Here is a 14,819-nt window from a genome sequence, read left to right as displayed (position 1 = left end):
TATTCTTTGTTGTTGATTTTTTTTATTCTTCTTTCTTGCAGTTTCTTTGTATTGAGGTTCTCTGAAGCGTTAAAACACTGTCTGGAATCTGGGAACAAACAGTGTCTGATCAGGAATTCTTGTCTTCAAATCTCAGTTGAATGTTTCTTTTTCTTTACTGTATAAAGAAGAAAAGAATTTCTGTATTATCTTGTTACTTGCTGATTTTTTTTATTTTTTTTTATTGATGCAGTAGAATGCTGAGATTCTATATAGATCAGAAACATAGCTCACCGAAAAAATAAAAATAAATAAATTATAAGGATCAAGATATAACCATCTTCAACTGGTGAACTCTGTCTCTAACCCGTACCAGAGTTCAGACTTTTAGCCTTTTGTGGGCTGATTCATTCCACAAATAGTAGGGCAATTAAGTTTCCGCCGCAGATTCTCCAGTCAAGCCAGAGGTCGCAGTTTTACCAATTGCGAAGATCATGACATGGTATCGTTATTCCTGCTTTCAGGTTTTTATTCACTTCCTTTAATTTTTTTTAACACTATTGCTCCCTGTTTCTTCATCTTTTCCACTTCGACCCTGTGAGAGATACGAGGGAGTGCTGATAAATCCGTAGCCCGACGAGGAAAGAAATGGCCTACAGCACTGAGATTTACAGGTTATTACAAATATTCTTCATAAACGTCAATGCACTTCTGACGACATTTCTGTGACTTCACTAACAGTTGAAAATAAAACTTTAAGAATTAGTCGTTATCGTCTCTTTGTCATTTGGAAAAGGACCTGTCCTTAGGGTTTTTAAAAAGATTTAGGAATAGTCCGTAATCACTGAGAACGAAATCTGATAATTAGAATGCATGGTCAAGACATTCAAAATGTAGTTCTCTCAGAACATCGTTGTTTTTGATCTGCATTCAAACATTTGGAGATTAATTTGGTTTATATGTGCATGTCTTAGCAATCTTCTTTGCCAAAAAACGTTAATCTGTTAAAATCGTGTCATGAGCCACGTCGATTTTGTTTAAAATTGCCACTTAATGCTGCCTTCATTTCTGGGAGATCATGTCTCAAAATCGCCATGTCTGAAATTGAAAAAAACATCAATTCGCTATAGTCCTATAAGAAGGGGCCTTGTCCCCAGAATTTCCTTTCGGATTATTTTTATATGAAGTGATACTTAATTACTGGCCTCAGTTCAACATTGGAATATTCTACATTAGTCGGTGACAACCTTTTTTTTTTTAGATTTGAAAAGAAAAGAAAAAAATTGTTATACCTCCACAAAAATTGTGGTGCATATCAGAAAGAGAATGCTATTTCATATTCTGTTCTGAAACTTAACCTTGTTGTACTTGAAGTGAAGAAGCTAAGAACTTACCACCATTCATGGGGGTACAATACTCCAAGCCTTCTTCTCAATTCTTTATGCCAAGAGTCACAAAATATATTCTTCTTTCTAAGTAGTCCTTTTGTTACCTCTTTTCTTGCTTTTATTACATTTAGCGCTTCATGTCTTCACTTAATACTAATGGCTAGGTATGGAAAACTAGTCTTTATTCTATTTTGTTCTTTCCTACCTTTATATTTGATACTGACTGCTTCATTCCAATCATCATCGCTTTCATCTTTCTAACCTTTATTTTATGAAGGTGTTTGGTTTACCAAAAATTCCTTTTTAAATTTACTCTGCCCCTCCGTTATTCAGGGAGACAAAAAAATTCGAGACTTACTTAAAGGAACACCATCAATTTTGGCAAGGGTGTAGAGGAGTGGTTTTAAACAATTATCCTTTAATGAGTCACTATCACATCCCATAAGAAACTGGCGAGCCCCACGCTCGCCATAGGGGAAGTTGCAGTATAGCATAATAATTCCAATTCGATTCGGTACAGATACATTTATTGATTTTTTCAGATTAAATATAAATACAGATTAATAAGAAGAAAGTTATAATGTTATGCAGAATATTGGACACTTTGGTAATCTTTAGGTTATTCATTAGATTCAAATACAAAGTACAAATGAATTCATAACCTGTGGAAAGAACAATATCTAAGTCTGAACTAATTAATGTTAATTTTAATTATAACATTTATGTCAGAAATGTAAAAAAAAAACACAATATATATTTTCTCATGTTACTACTCTCTTGAAATTAAAAATTATCTTTACATAAACACAAAAACAAATGCAATTTTCACTTTTAGTGAGAACGCTATGACTGCACTTTTTTTCACTAGCATATGAATATTTGCTTTGAAATTGGATGATGTTATTCGCACAGAGTTTTCAAAATTTGTGTCCGTCAGTCGACTCCTTTACGTTGATTTCATGTTCTTCATTTTGGAAAAGAGTTGCTCACATACATAAGGGATACCTAAATTTACCTTTGAATTCAACATTACACTACAATTCAGTAAGTTTCATTTGCATGTTTTTTGAGACCTCTTTGGCATCTACAGTAAAAGAGCTGGGGAATATTTGAAACCTGTTGGTATGTGACCGGAAATCTAAAAATCTACCGAATCTTAATCCTGAAATAGATTCAGTCTATTTCCTATTACCTTGAACTGTTTGTAACAGCGTTGGAAAGTGTGTGAGATCAGTGCCACGAGCATATTTTAAATCCAAAAGCTTTCATGGTGTCTCAGTGGTAAACCACTTACCTCCAATGCATGGGGTTCCTGGTTCGGTTCCCGGCCCAGTAAATTTGTGGTGGACAACATTTTGTGTCCGTGGGTTTTCTCGGGACACTTTTGTTTCCTCCCACTTTCTCATTCCACCAATTATTTTATCATCATTCACTTGCTTTAATCATCGTCTCACTTAGCCAAAAAGGCATAACCGTGGGACGTTAAACTGAAAGATTTCATTTTTTTCATTTAAGATTTCAATATATTCTGACCGCCACAGTGAAAAGAATAAAGAGCATGAATATCTATTTAATTCGCTATTAAAAATGTTTTAACCAACTATTGAAAAGAAAAACTGAAGAAAAAACTTGGCTTCTAAGATTAAAAATGGTGTCTATACAATATTAGGAGAGAACGACTATACAAACGCAATATAATTCCTAAATAAATAGTACGGATGTACACTGAAAAGAAAAAAAGACCACGATATAACAATATTTCATTATTTTTTTCCTACTCAATATTCATTCGCAGTGGGTAAACATCTTATCCTAATACCTACTTACAATACCAGACCTCCCAAGAAGAAAAAAAAACTGCCACGTACGATTAAAAAAAAGAAAAAACGCTATGTCTGTCAAAAACAGTGTTTCACTCCTTGAATCGCTTCGCTAACTTGAATGAAACAATAGAACACATTGCCTCTCCATTTCCTGCCAGGAGCCTTCCGCCACCTTACCTTCAGAATATATTTTTTCATGATTATTTACTTCTTCTTTTCCTTCTTGTTATTAGATATTAAAGATAAAAATGCAAATATATATATATATATATATATATATATATATATATAATGAATTTAAAAGAAGAAGGAAAGTCAGTCACTTGAAGCTACTTACATGGATAGCAAGTTACCGGTTAAACCACCTCTATTGCCAATTCTTGGAAAACATAATACTGCAAACAATTTTGCACATTCCCCCGGGGTAACTGACGCATACAGAAGCAACTTTCATTCATGACGGGGAATCACGCGTAAAACACACACACACTACACTTACGCATTTTAACAGGGAAACATTAGTTAGTAAAATAAAAAAAATTAAAAAAAGAGTATTTGGATGAATCTCGTATCCAACTTGAAATTGAACAAGTATGCAAATTAGACCATTGTATATGTAACTAACATGTGTGTTCATCTTATATATATATATATATATATATATATATATATATATATATTAAAATAAAAATCATGAATGGGCAAAGTTGTAAATTGAATCAAAGTTAAGAGTATGCTAAGTAGAAATGACTAGATTTGTCAACGACAATAGATTTTATTGCCCCCTTAATTGCTTTTATGACAGTGTACATTTGATGTCAATATGGCCGTGTCGGCCTTGGGGAGACCGGTCCCGTCCTTGGGGGAGGTTTCTGGGGGAAGTGGTTTTATTACTTGTGCAATAGAGGTTGTTTGGAAAAGTGGAATGACCTTCTTTCTTGTTGAAACATGCTCCTATACGATTCTTGAATCGAAATTATAATCAAATTAGAATTAAAACTATGATTTAGATAATTAGAGCATTGGTATACGGCTTTGAAAGTGATCCAACACGATTTTTGATTGAGGATACGGCTTTGAACGTTGTTCCTAGCTTTAAACATGATTTAATACGTTTCTTGAATCGAAATTATATTCAAATTAGAATTAAAACTACGATTTAGATAATTAGAGCATTGGTATACGTCATTGAACGCAATCCCTAGCTTTAAACATGATCCAACACGATTTTTGATTGAGGATACGGCTTTGAATGCTGTTCTTAGCTTCAAACATGATTTAATACGTTTATTGAATCGAAATTATAATCAAATTAGAATTAAAACTACGATTTAGATAATTAGAGCAATGGTATACGTCATTGAACGCGATCCATAGCTTCAAACATGAAACAACACGGTTTTTGATTGAGGATACGGCTTTGAACGCTGTTCCTAGCTTTAAACATGATTTAATACGTTTCTTGAATTGAAATTATAATTAAATTAGAATTAAAACTATGATTTAGATAATTAGAACTTCAGTATATGGCTTAAAACGCGGTCCATAGTTCCCACAAGGTTTTTCCCCATTAATTTAATTATGATCTGACTTGTAAATCTCGTAACTAATTGAACACTCTTATTTGAACTAGAAAATTATGAATAATGAATATGATTATACCCTTTAAGCTCCAATGTTTAGCAATGATTTTTAATGGTGCGTTGTTTTACGGAGTAAAGTATTAAGATGGGAGGGAAAAAGGAAGGAAAGGAAGAAATATTTATTTATTTTCATCTATTTTTTCTTGTTGCGAACTGCACTTCTTTCGTTTAGCTTGCTTGGCTCTTAAATGACAGACTTAACTCTGCTATTTTTCAGCGTTGCTCAGTACGAAATTCGCAGATACGCAAGGTTCTGTGTTCTCTCCAAGCGCCATTGTAATACTGAGGGTGAAGATTGAAGTTCAGTTTCTCACACCCTATGCAAACAACCTTGCGATATGATTGGCCATGAAAAACCAGTTTGCTCCACCTCCAATGTTTAACCATGGGGGCCAATCACTCCCTCTAGTTTGAGTGAACGGGAGAACCCACCCGTCCCCGCCTCTCTTTCCCTCATCAATGTCTTGTGTGAACAAGTTTCTACCCGCTCCCCACCCTTCCCCCGCATCTCTTGACCGCATTCTGTGTGATCAGGTTTTTACCCTGCGACAAGTGACACACATTTTTTCCCCACCCCTCACTGCCACTCTTTGGCTGCATCCTGTGTGAACATGCTTATACCTTCTCTCCCCCCATCGGCGATAACTGACACATTTTTCCTCACAAAGGGTGTTTTTCAAACCAGTTCTGGTGGATGGTTTGCGGACAACAACCTCTTCCCCGCCCACTAACCTGTTGGACAAACAAGTAGGATGTCCTTGTACTCATTGCCAATAACCTGATGAATAAATGGTTGTCCTTCATTTTGACTACTGCAAAACAACACACACACAAAAAAGAACCTGTAGAATTACAACATACAATAATTGTCCTGTTCTTTTCGGCAAGATACAGGTTATTGAAACAGTTGTTGAAATGATAGCTATCTAGCTTACTGAATAAAGCCGGAATTTTAAAATTTAGGAACATTGTCGGCTGAACCCAACTAACGAATTTTATTGCTTGGTAAACAACTATTTGCTGTGAAAAATACGACAATTTGGCGTCTTTAAGGTATGAATTGAGACATGCTGGCGATGTTTTTCAAACTTTAGGCATTGTGTGAAAATTCCTTGGTATTACCTCTATAGAAAAGAAATATTTCCTTCGATTCGGCAAGAGACCGACAAAGGAATTCTTTTCTGCTTCTTTGCAGACTGAGGCAATGCTGTATTACAAGGCAAATTCATTTACTTTATTTTTTTCTTCCCCTATTCCATTCCCCTTATGTTAATGAATAAATAAAAAAATATATTATATAAATGGAGTACACATTTCCTGTATTAACAATTTTGCTCGTGAAGTTTTCTGCCTTGCTTCTGCCTTGCTTCTTTAAAGTGTTTTTTCTGGATTTTTTTCTGTGTTTGTTCAAAGAAGAAGATATTATATTCAAGTAAGTTTTATATCATTATAATTGATTAGATATATTTGCATAAGTATCGAATGGTGGGACTCCTCCTAGAAAATTAACACATATTGTTTTTCTTATGAAAATAATTAACACGGTGTAGAAACGAGCTATGAGTTTGCCAATATGTTTCAACTTGTGGGGAGCATAACGCCCCGAACCTTAGGGATTCGCGTCTGACTTACATTCCCTTACGTGTTTACCGAAAATCGGGGGAGCTGTGCATGAGGGATAGTCCCCCCCCCAAACCTGAGGGAACCGCGTTTGACTTATAACAGCTTCTGTGTTTGCCAAACAGGGGAAACCATACATGGGGGCATAGCCCCCCAAACCTTAGGGAACCGCGTTTGACTTATAACGCCTTATGTGTTTACCGAAAACCGATGGGGAAGCATACATGGGGGCATAGCCCCCCAAACCTGAGGGAATCGCGTCCGACTTATATCGCCTTTTGTGTTTACCAAACAGTGGGTTTACCAACACCGGAAAAGCTAGCTTCCTGAACGGTCAGCACGAAGGAACGAAATATTTGTTTTTTTTTTAATTGTTTGAATACTATGTTTGAGTTTTGATTCCGTTTCGGTTGTGTTTTTGGACAAGTTAACCACAGGAAAGAGTGAAGAATGGAACTAGCATTATTATTATAGTTAAGAATATGTGGGGACACGAAAAATATCTTGGCAGTGTTAATCTTTTTAGAGAAAAAATGCATGGTGACATCCCTTAAGAAAAGGCCAATGACGGATGGACTTATAGTTTTAGAAATGAGTGGTGACATCCCTTAAGAGCCGTCAATGAGATACTTTATAGTTTTAGAAATGCGTAGTGACATCCCTTAAGAATCGCTATTGACGGACGGACTTATAGTTTTAGAAATGTATGGGGACATCCCTTAAGAATTGCCAATGACGGTTGGACTTATAGTTTTAGAAATGCGTGGTGATGTCCCTTAAGAACCGCCAATGACGGTTGGACTTATAGTTTTAGAAATGCGTGGTGATGTCCCTTAAGATCCGTCAATGAGATACTTTATAGTTTTAGAAATGCGTGGTGACATCCCTTAAGAACCGCCACTGATGGACTTTACGGCAAAAAATCAAGTGTGCAATTTCTTTGAATCTTTATAACTGAAATTGTGATTAAACTGAATTGCGTACTGTCCAATATTTTTGATGGTAGATTTTATATAAATACATTGTGTCTGAATGATTTGTCATGAATCTGTATTCATATTGGATTGTCTATTCGGAAAATAAGCAATTTACACATAAAGAACACTTTTAGAACAGATACATATTCAATATTTACTACAGATAATGTTCAAAATATATTGTTTAGTGTAAAATAATTAAGTTCAACAGAAAAGATAGACATTTGTCTTGCTTGTATCCCCAATATTTAGAAAATCAGTCAGTATTAAGTGTTTTTTTTTATATATAAAGAGTTCTTAGTTGTAGTGGATGCAATTTTCCAAGATACATGCGAATATTGCAATTTTACGTAAATGTGTAGACTTTTCTTTCCCACAGTTAGAGTCGAAAGAAAAGAACTACGTTCATTGATTCATTTTGAATCATAGCAACGGACTTTTCCCTTTGAATTCGTGTTAGAATAGCTTGGCTATCACGAAACGTAGTGAATACTCAAATGGATCTTTTTCCAAGACATGAGGAATAAACGAATATAATTGAGTGAGAAGTGTTGGGAATATATTTGAAAAATGAACTTGCGTATTTTTAACATGTGTTGCAGTATTCAGAATCTTAATCATATGGTAGTCACATGGTTTTTGTACATACTAACTCTATATTAAGCAAGGTAATGAGTGAGAAAAAAGTAAATATTGGCTTTGTAAAAATGAAATGAAATACGAAATATTTTGTTAGGGATGCAGAAAGAGAATCCAATGCAGTGTGAACGCGCTCTTTTGCGTGGAGGAAAAGGGGGGCTATACCCGGAGTGAATTTCCCCTCATAACTTTTCCAAATAGTGAACGCGCTCTGTTGCGTGGAGAAGAGGGGACACTATGCCCGGACTGAATTCCCCCTCACAACTTTTAATTACTGAATGCATTCTTTTTTGCGTAGAGAAAAGGGGGTATACCGGTCTTTAAGAGTAATGCCTCCCATTACTGAACGTTACTTGTTTTATATATGGATTTGGAGTGAGAGATCTCGGTTTTATCCCGTCTTTTTAGCACTAGGATTTTAATGTAAACGTATGCAGCAGTACTAGTAGAGGGGGTTATCCCCCTGAAAGACTGGGGTTCATATCCCAGAAATGATGTGGTACCGCACCACTTAAGTAAATATTTGCTTTGTCACTGAAAGACATGGGTTTATATTCCTTATTTAACCCAATAGTTTTACTTATACTTGCTTGATCTTCAATACTTTGATAGAATATTAAGACCAACAGAATATACAAGCATATGCTATGGTTTATTACACATTGAAAACATATATACTATACTCACCTGAGAAATATACGGAACTTTGTCGCACACGCGTCAGCACTGCGGAACTTTCAACGCACAACTAATCTTTAATTATGACTTTTGCCGATAGGTGTCACTAGTAGTAGTGATTGTGCAATACATGATAGGACATGATATAACTTGAATTTGGCGTGTGGGGGTATCATTTCCTTTCACGGCAGCGTACGTGTAAGATCAAGGACAAGCTTTAGCGCATCTTAATTAATTAACTATATAGTTTTAATACTATTAAATAAAGTATAAAGAAATTGATTCAAGCCTATTGTATTCCAGACATTGAAGCTTTGCCGAACCTTGAGTGGTGGTAGCAGCACAAATAGAACACCCAAACATTTTTGTTTAGCCTTACAGCGACACAGAGTCGACATTTTTTCTTCTTTTTCTGGTGTTGTGAACGAACAACTAAGGCTTGAAAGGTGTGTATTTCTTCACTTATTGTTTTTTAAAAAAAGAAAGAAATTATACATATTTGAGCTGTATTTAACCAATATTAATGAACAGAGAGAGACTTATTGTGTCTGGATATTTTAAAAGAATAGATTACATCTGAATATAAGTGAATATATTTTACTGATTTTTTTTTCATAAATTGAACAAATTGTTTTCTATTTACATATCATTATTTGACTATAGATTGAAAATAAGTGAATGCTTTTTATTTACATATCATTATTTGACTATAGATTGAAAATAAGTGAATGCTTTTTTTTATTTACATATCATTAAAATATAACTATAGGTTGAAAGTAATTGAATGTGCTCTCTCTCTCTTTTATATTCAAGTGATATATTAACGTCAACTTGATAACTCAAAATAGTTTTTTCTTTGTCTTATTTCTTTCAGATGGATTTCTTCTGCCCATCCGAAGAATTGAATATGGTTGATGAAATTTATCTCCAGGAATTGGTGCGCGGTTTCAACGAGTACCCGAGGGTCTTCAGTACCTGGAAAGCCATCATGGAATTGAACAGGCTGGGATATCGGGGCTCGGGGAGATGCGATGCACTCCTACGCGCCCTTCGTGCCTTCGAAGGTAATGATACATTACTTCTCCAGCACTGCGTAAGCAGTGCTGATATAATAGACTTATTTTTGTATGGATTTTTCCGTACATGTGATACTTACGAATCGGCGCAGTCAAAACTCTTTTATTTATTATCATGTGGGGAAGGTCAGGTGGATAGGATAAAAGATACAGAGTTATCGGACTTTTTTGATTTTGGCACGCGCTTTGTTTCGGAACCGTGCTTAATCCCATCCACAAATAATGCCATAGTCATGCCCCCTCAAGAAAATCATAACTTGAGTCCTAATAATCTATATCAATTAACAAATGAAGATTTAGCTTTCTTGGATGAAGTAAATGGGATTGGCACTCAAAATTCCGATGAAATACCAGCTGAAGAAATGAGGAGTTTGGTTCAAAACGAGGACAATGCTGTGGTTATACCCACGCAACAAGTCCAGGGAGAAAATCCTGTATACAATCCGCCTGAATACTGTGTACAGGATAATCATGACTATGGGGACCAAATGATTTTTACTCCTCAGCCTAACCCGTCATATGCCAATGTTCCACCAATGGTTGGACATGGCAACATAAACAACAACAATAGTACAACTGGTACTATTAGTAGTCCTAATAGTGGTAGTACAGGTGGTAGTGGTAGTGATAATAATAATAATGGCGGGGATAATCAAAGAAATAGTAATTTCGAAGTTATAAGAGAAAGCAGACAAAGGTTTCGTAAGTTCCATCTTACGGGACATGAAATTGCCGTCAGACCTGTGGGTGATGAAAGGAACATTAATAACCCAGAGGCTTATATCGAAAGTTTAATTAATTTTGCGTTGGAACATGTGATCTCCAATGCACGCCCCTCGGACTACATTGGCTTATACATAGAGAGTAGTAATAGTACCAACAACAAACCAGTGTACGTTCCGTTTAGAAGAAAGGGCAATTTCTCTGCTAGGACAGTCCTCACTTCAATCGAACGTGTATTAAATTCGAATGAAGTGTTCCTTTTGGGGCAAGAACTATTGTTTCGATTCCATATCGCTGAGAGTATGCACGGCCAGGGAAGAAATGCAACGAGTGCCGTTGACAAATATGCAAAATATCAAGATTACTTAGAAAAACGATTAATTCGTATTGAAAATAGAAATATTTACTGTCTCCCTATGGCCATTGTATACTGGATAACCAAGCATACATCAAGCAGGCAGAGTTTGTGTAATTTAAGAACAAAAGACTATGATACATGGCTTCTTAAAGCAGAAGTTCTCTGCGAGATGGCAGGTGTTAACGTTGAAAGTAAGCAAGGTTGTGACTTTTCAGATCTGGACCTCTTTCAAACATATTTGAAAGGGGAATATCAAATCGTAGTTTATGAGGAGCATGAAAAGAATAACCGGGAATATATAGTACGTTACCCGGGAGAACCGGCAGAAAATAAGATTTTTATCCTTTATCGAAGAGGTAACACTATTGGTCATTTTGAACCTATTCGTAACATTAGAACTTTCCTCAAGGCACGAAAGTATTGTTATTATTGTTTGGAAGCTTATGATGAAAGGTCACGTGCACACAAGTGTAAAACTCGTTGTACTTATTGCGAACATACTCACGAACGGGACTATACTGCAAACAAAATTAAATGCAATGCATGCAATAGAGAGTTTGCTGAAGGTGAATGCTTTAATAATCATCTGACACCTAATAAAGCGGCTAGGTCTGTATGTGATAATGTAAAGCTCTGCATCAATTGTGGCGTCATCTTTGATAAGAGAAGTCGAAAATCTGATCACATGTGTGGTGAACATTTTTGTTCAACGTGCCGAGCCTATGTTGATACAAACCATACATGTTTTGTTCAGAGACAGCGACCTGTTCATACGAAAAGGTTTATGTACATCACCTATGATGTAGAGACGATGTTGAAGGCACCGAATGATCGCGGTGAAAGGGAACACGAAGTTGTACTGGTGTGCTGTCGTCATGTTTGTCACGTCTGTATAAGAAAAGGTATCGATGAGCCTTGTAAAACGTGCGGTGACAATGTTGGAAATCGTTCGTTTTCTTTTAAGACAATGACGGCTTTTATTAACCATGTGTTAGTAGAGCGTCCTGTCTTTCAGAAGATCGTGGCAATCGCCCATAATGGTAGTCGCTACGATGGTCTCTTCTGTCTTAGAACTCTAATAGAAGACCAGCATATTGTACCCAGTGTCCTTATTCAGGGTCAAAAGATTTTTAATATCAGTATAGGTAACCGTATCTTTTTCCGCGACTCTTACCTTTATATTGGCGTCAAATTATCCAAATTACCAAAAACGTTAGGCCTTAGTCAAAATTTAAAGAAGGGAGATTTCCCATATTTATTCAATACTGAAGAAAATCAAAATTATGTTGGTCCCTACCCTCCGATTGAGTACTATGACCCTGAAGGGCGAAGCACAGAAGAAAGAAAACAACTGGAAGCCTGGCACCAAGAACGTGCGGAAAGTGGCGAGGAGTTTAACCTGCAGAGGGATATGCTGGCTTATTGTGAGAATGATGTTAGAATTCTAACAGAAGCGGTCATTAAGTTTAGCGCTATCATCGAAGAGAAAACGGAGGGTTTGCAATGTTTCATAACATCATCTACCATTGCAAGTCTTGCAATGCGGACATATCGTACCTTGCACTTACCGGAGAATACTATTCCTATCATTCCCGCGTTGGGATTTCATCATAAGACCAAGTATAGTACAAAAGCTATGCAATGGCTTATGTATATGGAAGACCAATTAGGGATAGAAATCCAGCATGCTAGGAGAGGTGGGGAAAAGTATATTGGTAGGTACAAGGTCGATGGATGGCACGAAGGACTCAACGCTGCCTTCGACTTTTATGGATGTTATTTCCATGCCTGCCGCCTTTGCTTCCCCTTTAACCGTGACGCGGTTTTGCACGATGCCCAGGACTCGTACAATACGATGGAGAAACGATATGAGCAAACCATGCGCCGCCGTAGGTACCTGAAAAGTATAGGTGTAAACCTATACGAAATATGGGAATGTTCTTGGGACAATAAGGTAAAGACGGATAAGGAAGTGCAAAAGTTTGTTCAAGAACGTTGTACTAATCTACCTGATTTTCTTATTCCTAAGAACTGTTACAACGGTGGTCGCACGGAGGTCTTTCGTTCCTACGTCAATTGTGCGAGTGATGAGCGAATTTCCTACGCCGATGTAACATCGTTATACCCTTGGGTGATGGCACGTAAACCTATGCCGGTTAAATCACCTAAGATTCACACGGGACCGGACTTTCCAGATGTGGAAAGTATTCACGGTGTAGTCAAATGCACAATCGTCCCTGCAAAGGACCTCTACTTTCCGATCTTACCATACGTTGCGGGAGGTCGATTACTTTTCGGCCTTTGCCGCACATGCATGGAAGAAGAAAACACTAACGAATGTACCCATAGCGATGCTGAGTGTGCTCTCACAGGAACATTTTGTACACCAGAGTTACACCTTGCTCTTAAAAAAGGTTACAAAATAATCGATATACATGAGATATGGGAATTTGAACTTTTAGATCCTGAAGAGGGGAATTCAGGAGGGCTGTTCGGGACCTACGTGAATTCCTTCCTTCAGATGAAGCAGGAAGCCTCTGGTTTTCCTGCTTACTGTACCACTGAAGAAGACAAACAAAAATATATCGATGAATATTATGCCCATGAAGGCATACGATTAAATTATGACAATATAAGGATGAACCCGGGATTGAGGCAATGTGCAAAGCTATACCTCAATTCATTGTATGGTAAGTGGGGGCAACGCACAGACATGTCGCAGAGTATAATCGTTAGTGATGAGGTTACCTTTCTTAGGTATTTAACTACGGCAAGGTATGAAATTCAAAGTGTGGTGCCAATTGATGATGACCATCTCATTCTCACGTACAGAGACATTGAAAATGAAAACGTTCCGTTGGAGTTTTCCAATGTGATACTAGCCGCATTTATTACTTCGTGGGCTAGACTTAGACTTTACGAACTACTGACGACTGTAGGACCTGACAGAGTAATCTACTGTGACACTGACAGTATCATGTACTTACAGAAAAAAGATGAGGAACCCTTGTTACCGCTCGGAAACTATTTGGGTGATCTAACGAATGAAATTCCTGAAGGTTGGGAGTTTACAACCTTTATTGGTCTTGGCTGTAAAAATTATGCAATGCGGCTAACAAATGCCCAAGGGGATGTTCGGCATATATACAAAATTAGGGGGATAACACTAAATGATAGGACCTCTCAGAAAATTAACTTTGAGAGTTTCTATAAATTAGTGTCTGGACAATTAGAGTCCACAGTAATAGAAAACCCAAATAGCATCGTTCGTAGACCGGGGTTCCGTATCTTTAGCTGTAGAGAGACAAAGACACACCGTGAGGTCAACAAAAAACGAAAACGGATTGACGAACCTGACATGACCGACGATGAACCAATACGAAAACGTGCAAGTGTACCTTACGGTTATAGGCCCACGAATGAGTGAATGTGACTTGTATGAATGTCTCTTTCATGTAATAAAACCCCGAACCATCATCATATGTGAAAATATTTATTCTTAATTTATTCCTAATTTATTTAATTTATTCTTAATTTATTTAATTTATTCTTAATTTATTTAATTTATTCTTAATTTATTTTATTCTTTTTTATATTTTCGTTTGCTGTGCAAACAATGTATAAACTAGTCACTTCAGCTTTAATCTTATATCCCAGTGATTTTTTTTATCCATTTCATTACTATGTATACTCCGAACAATCAATGATTGTGAAAATATTAAAATTCAATGTGTGAGTGTGAGTGTGTATATAAAGCAGAGTCTCTATTGTATGCATTCATTTGATTACAAGATGTTAAAGTTTCAACATCCCTCTACTATTTTAATCGCTGGTCCTTCAAGGGCTGGTAAAACTTGTTTTGTAAATCGTTTACTTAATGAACATGATCAAATGTTTAGTATAAAGTTTAATGAT

At 36.5% G+C, this 14,819-nt stretch overlaps 1 protein-coding gene across 1 annotated transcript in view; it reads left to right on the top strand.

The window, feature by feature from the left end:
- Positions 1 to 8,962: 8,962 nt before the first annotated feature.
- The window catches only part of LOC145685227 (uncharacterized), a 101,563-nt gene continuing 95,706 nt past the window's right edge, over positions 8,963 to 14,819 (top strand). Inside the window, exons 1-2 of the mRNA XM_081757587.1 lie at positions 8,963 to 9,193; positions 9,622 to 10,638. Coding sequence (XP_081613713.1) covers positions 9,622 to 10,638 — 1,017 coding nt within the window. The 5' untranslated portion in view covers positions 8,963 to 9,193. The remainder of the gene's footprint in view (positions 9,194 to 9,621; positions 10,639 to 14,819) is intronic.

This window comes from Thermobia domestica, chromosome 5 (assembly GCF_964235325.1).
Source record: "Thermobia domestica chromosome 5, izTheDome1.hap1.1, whole genome shotgun sequence".
Classification (NCBI taxonomy): Eukaryota; Metazoa; Arthropoda; class Insecta; order Zygentoma; family Lepismatidae; genus Thermobia; species Thermobia domestica.
The sequence above is the reverse complement of the archived record's forward strand: the minus strand, read 5'-3'. Positions and strand labels throughout refer to the sequence as shown.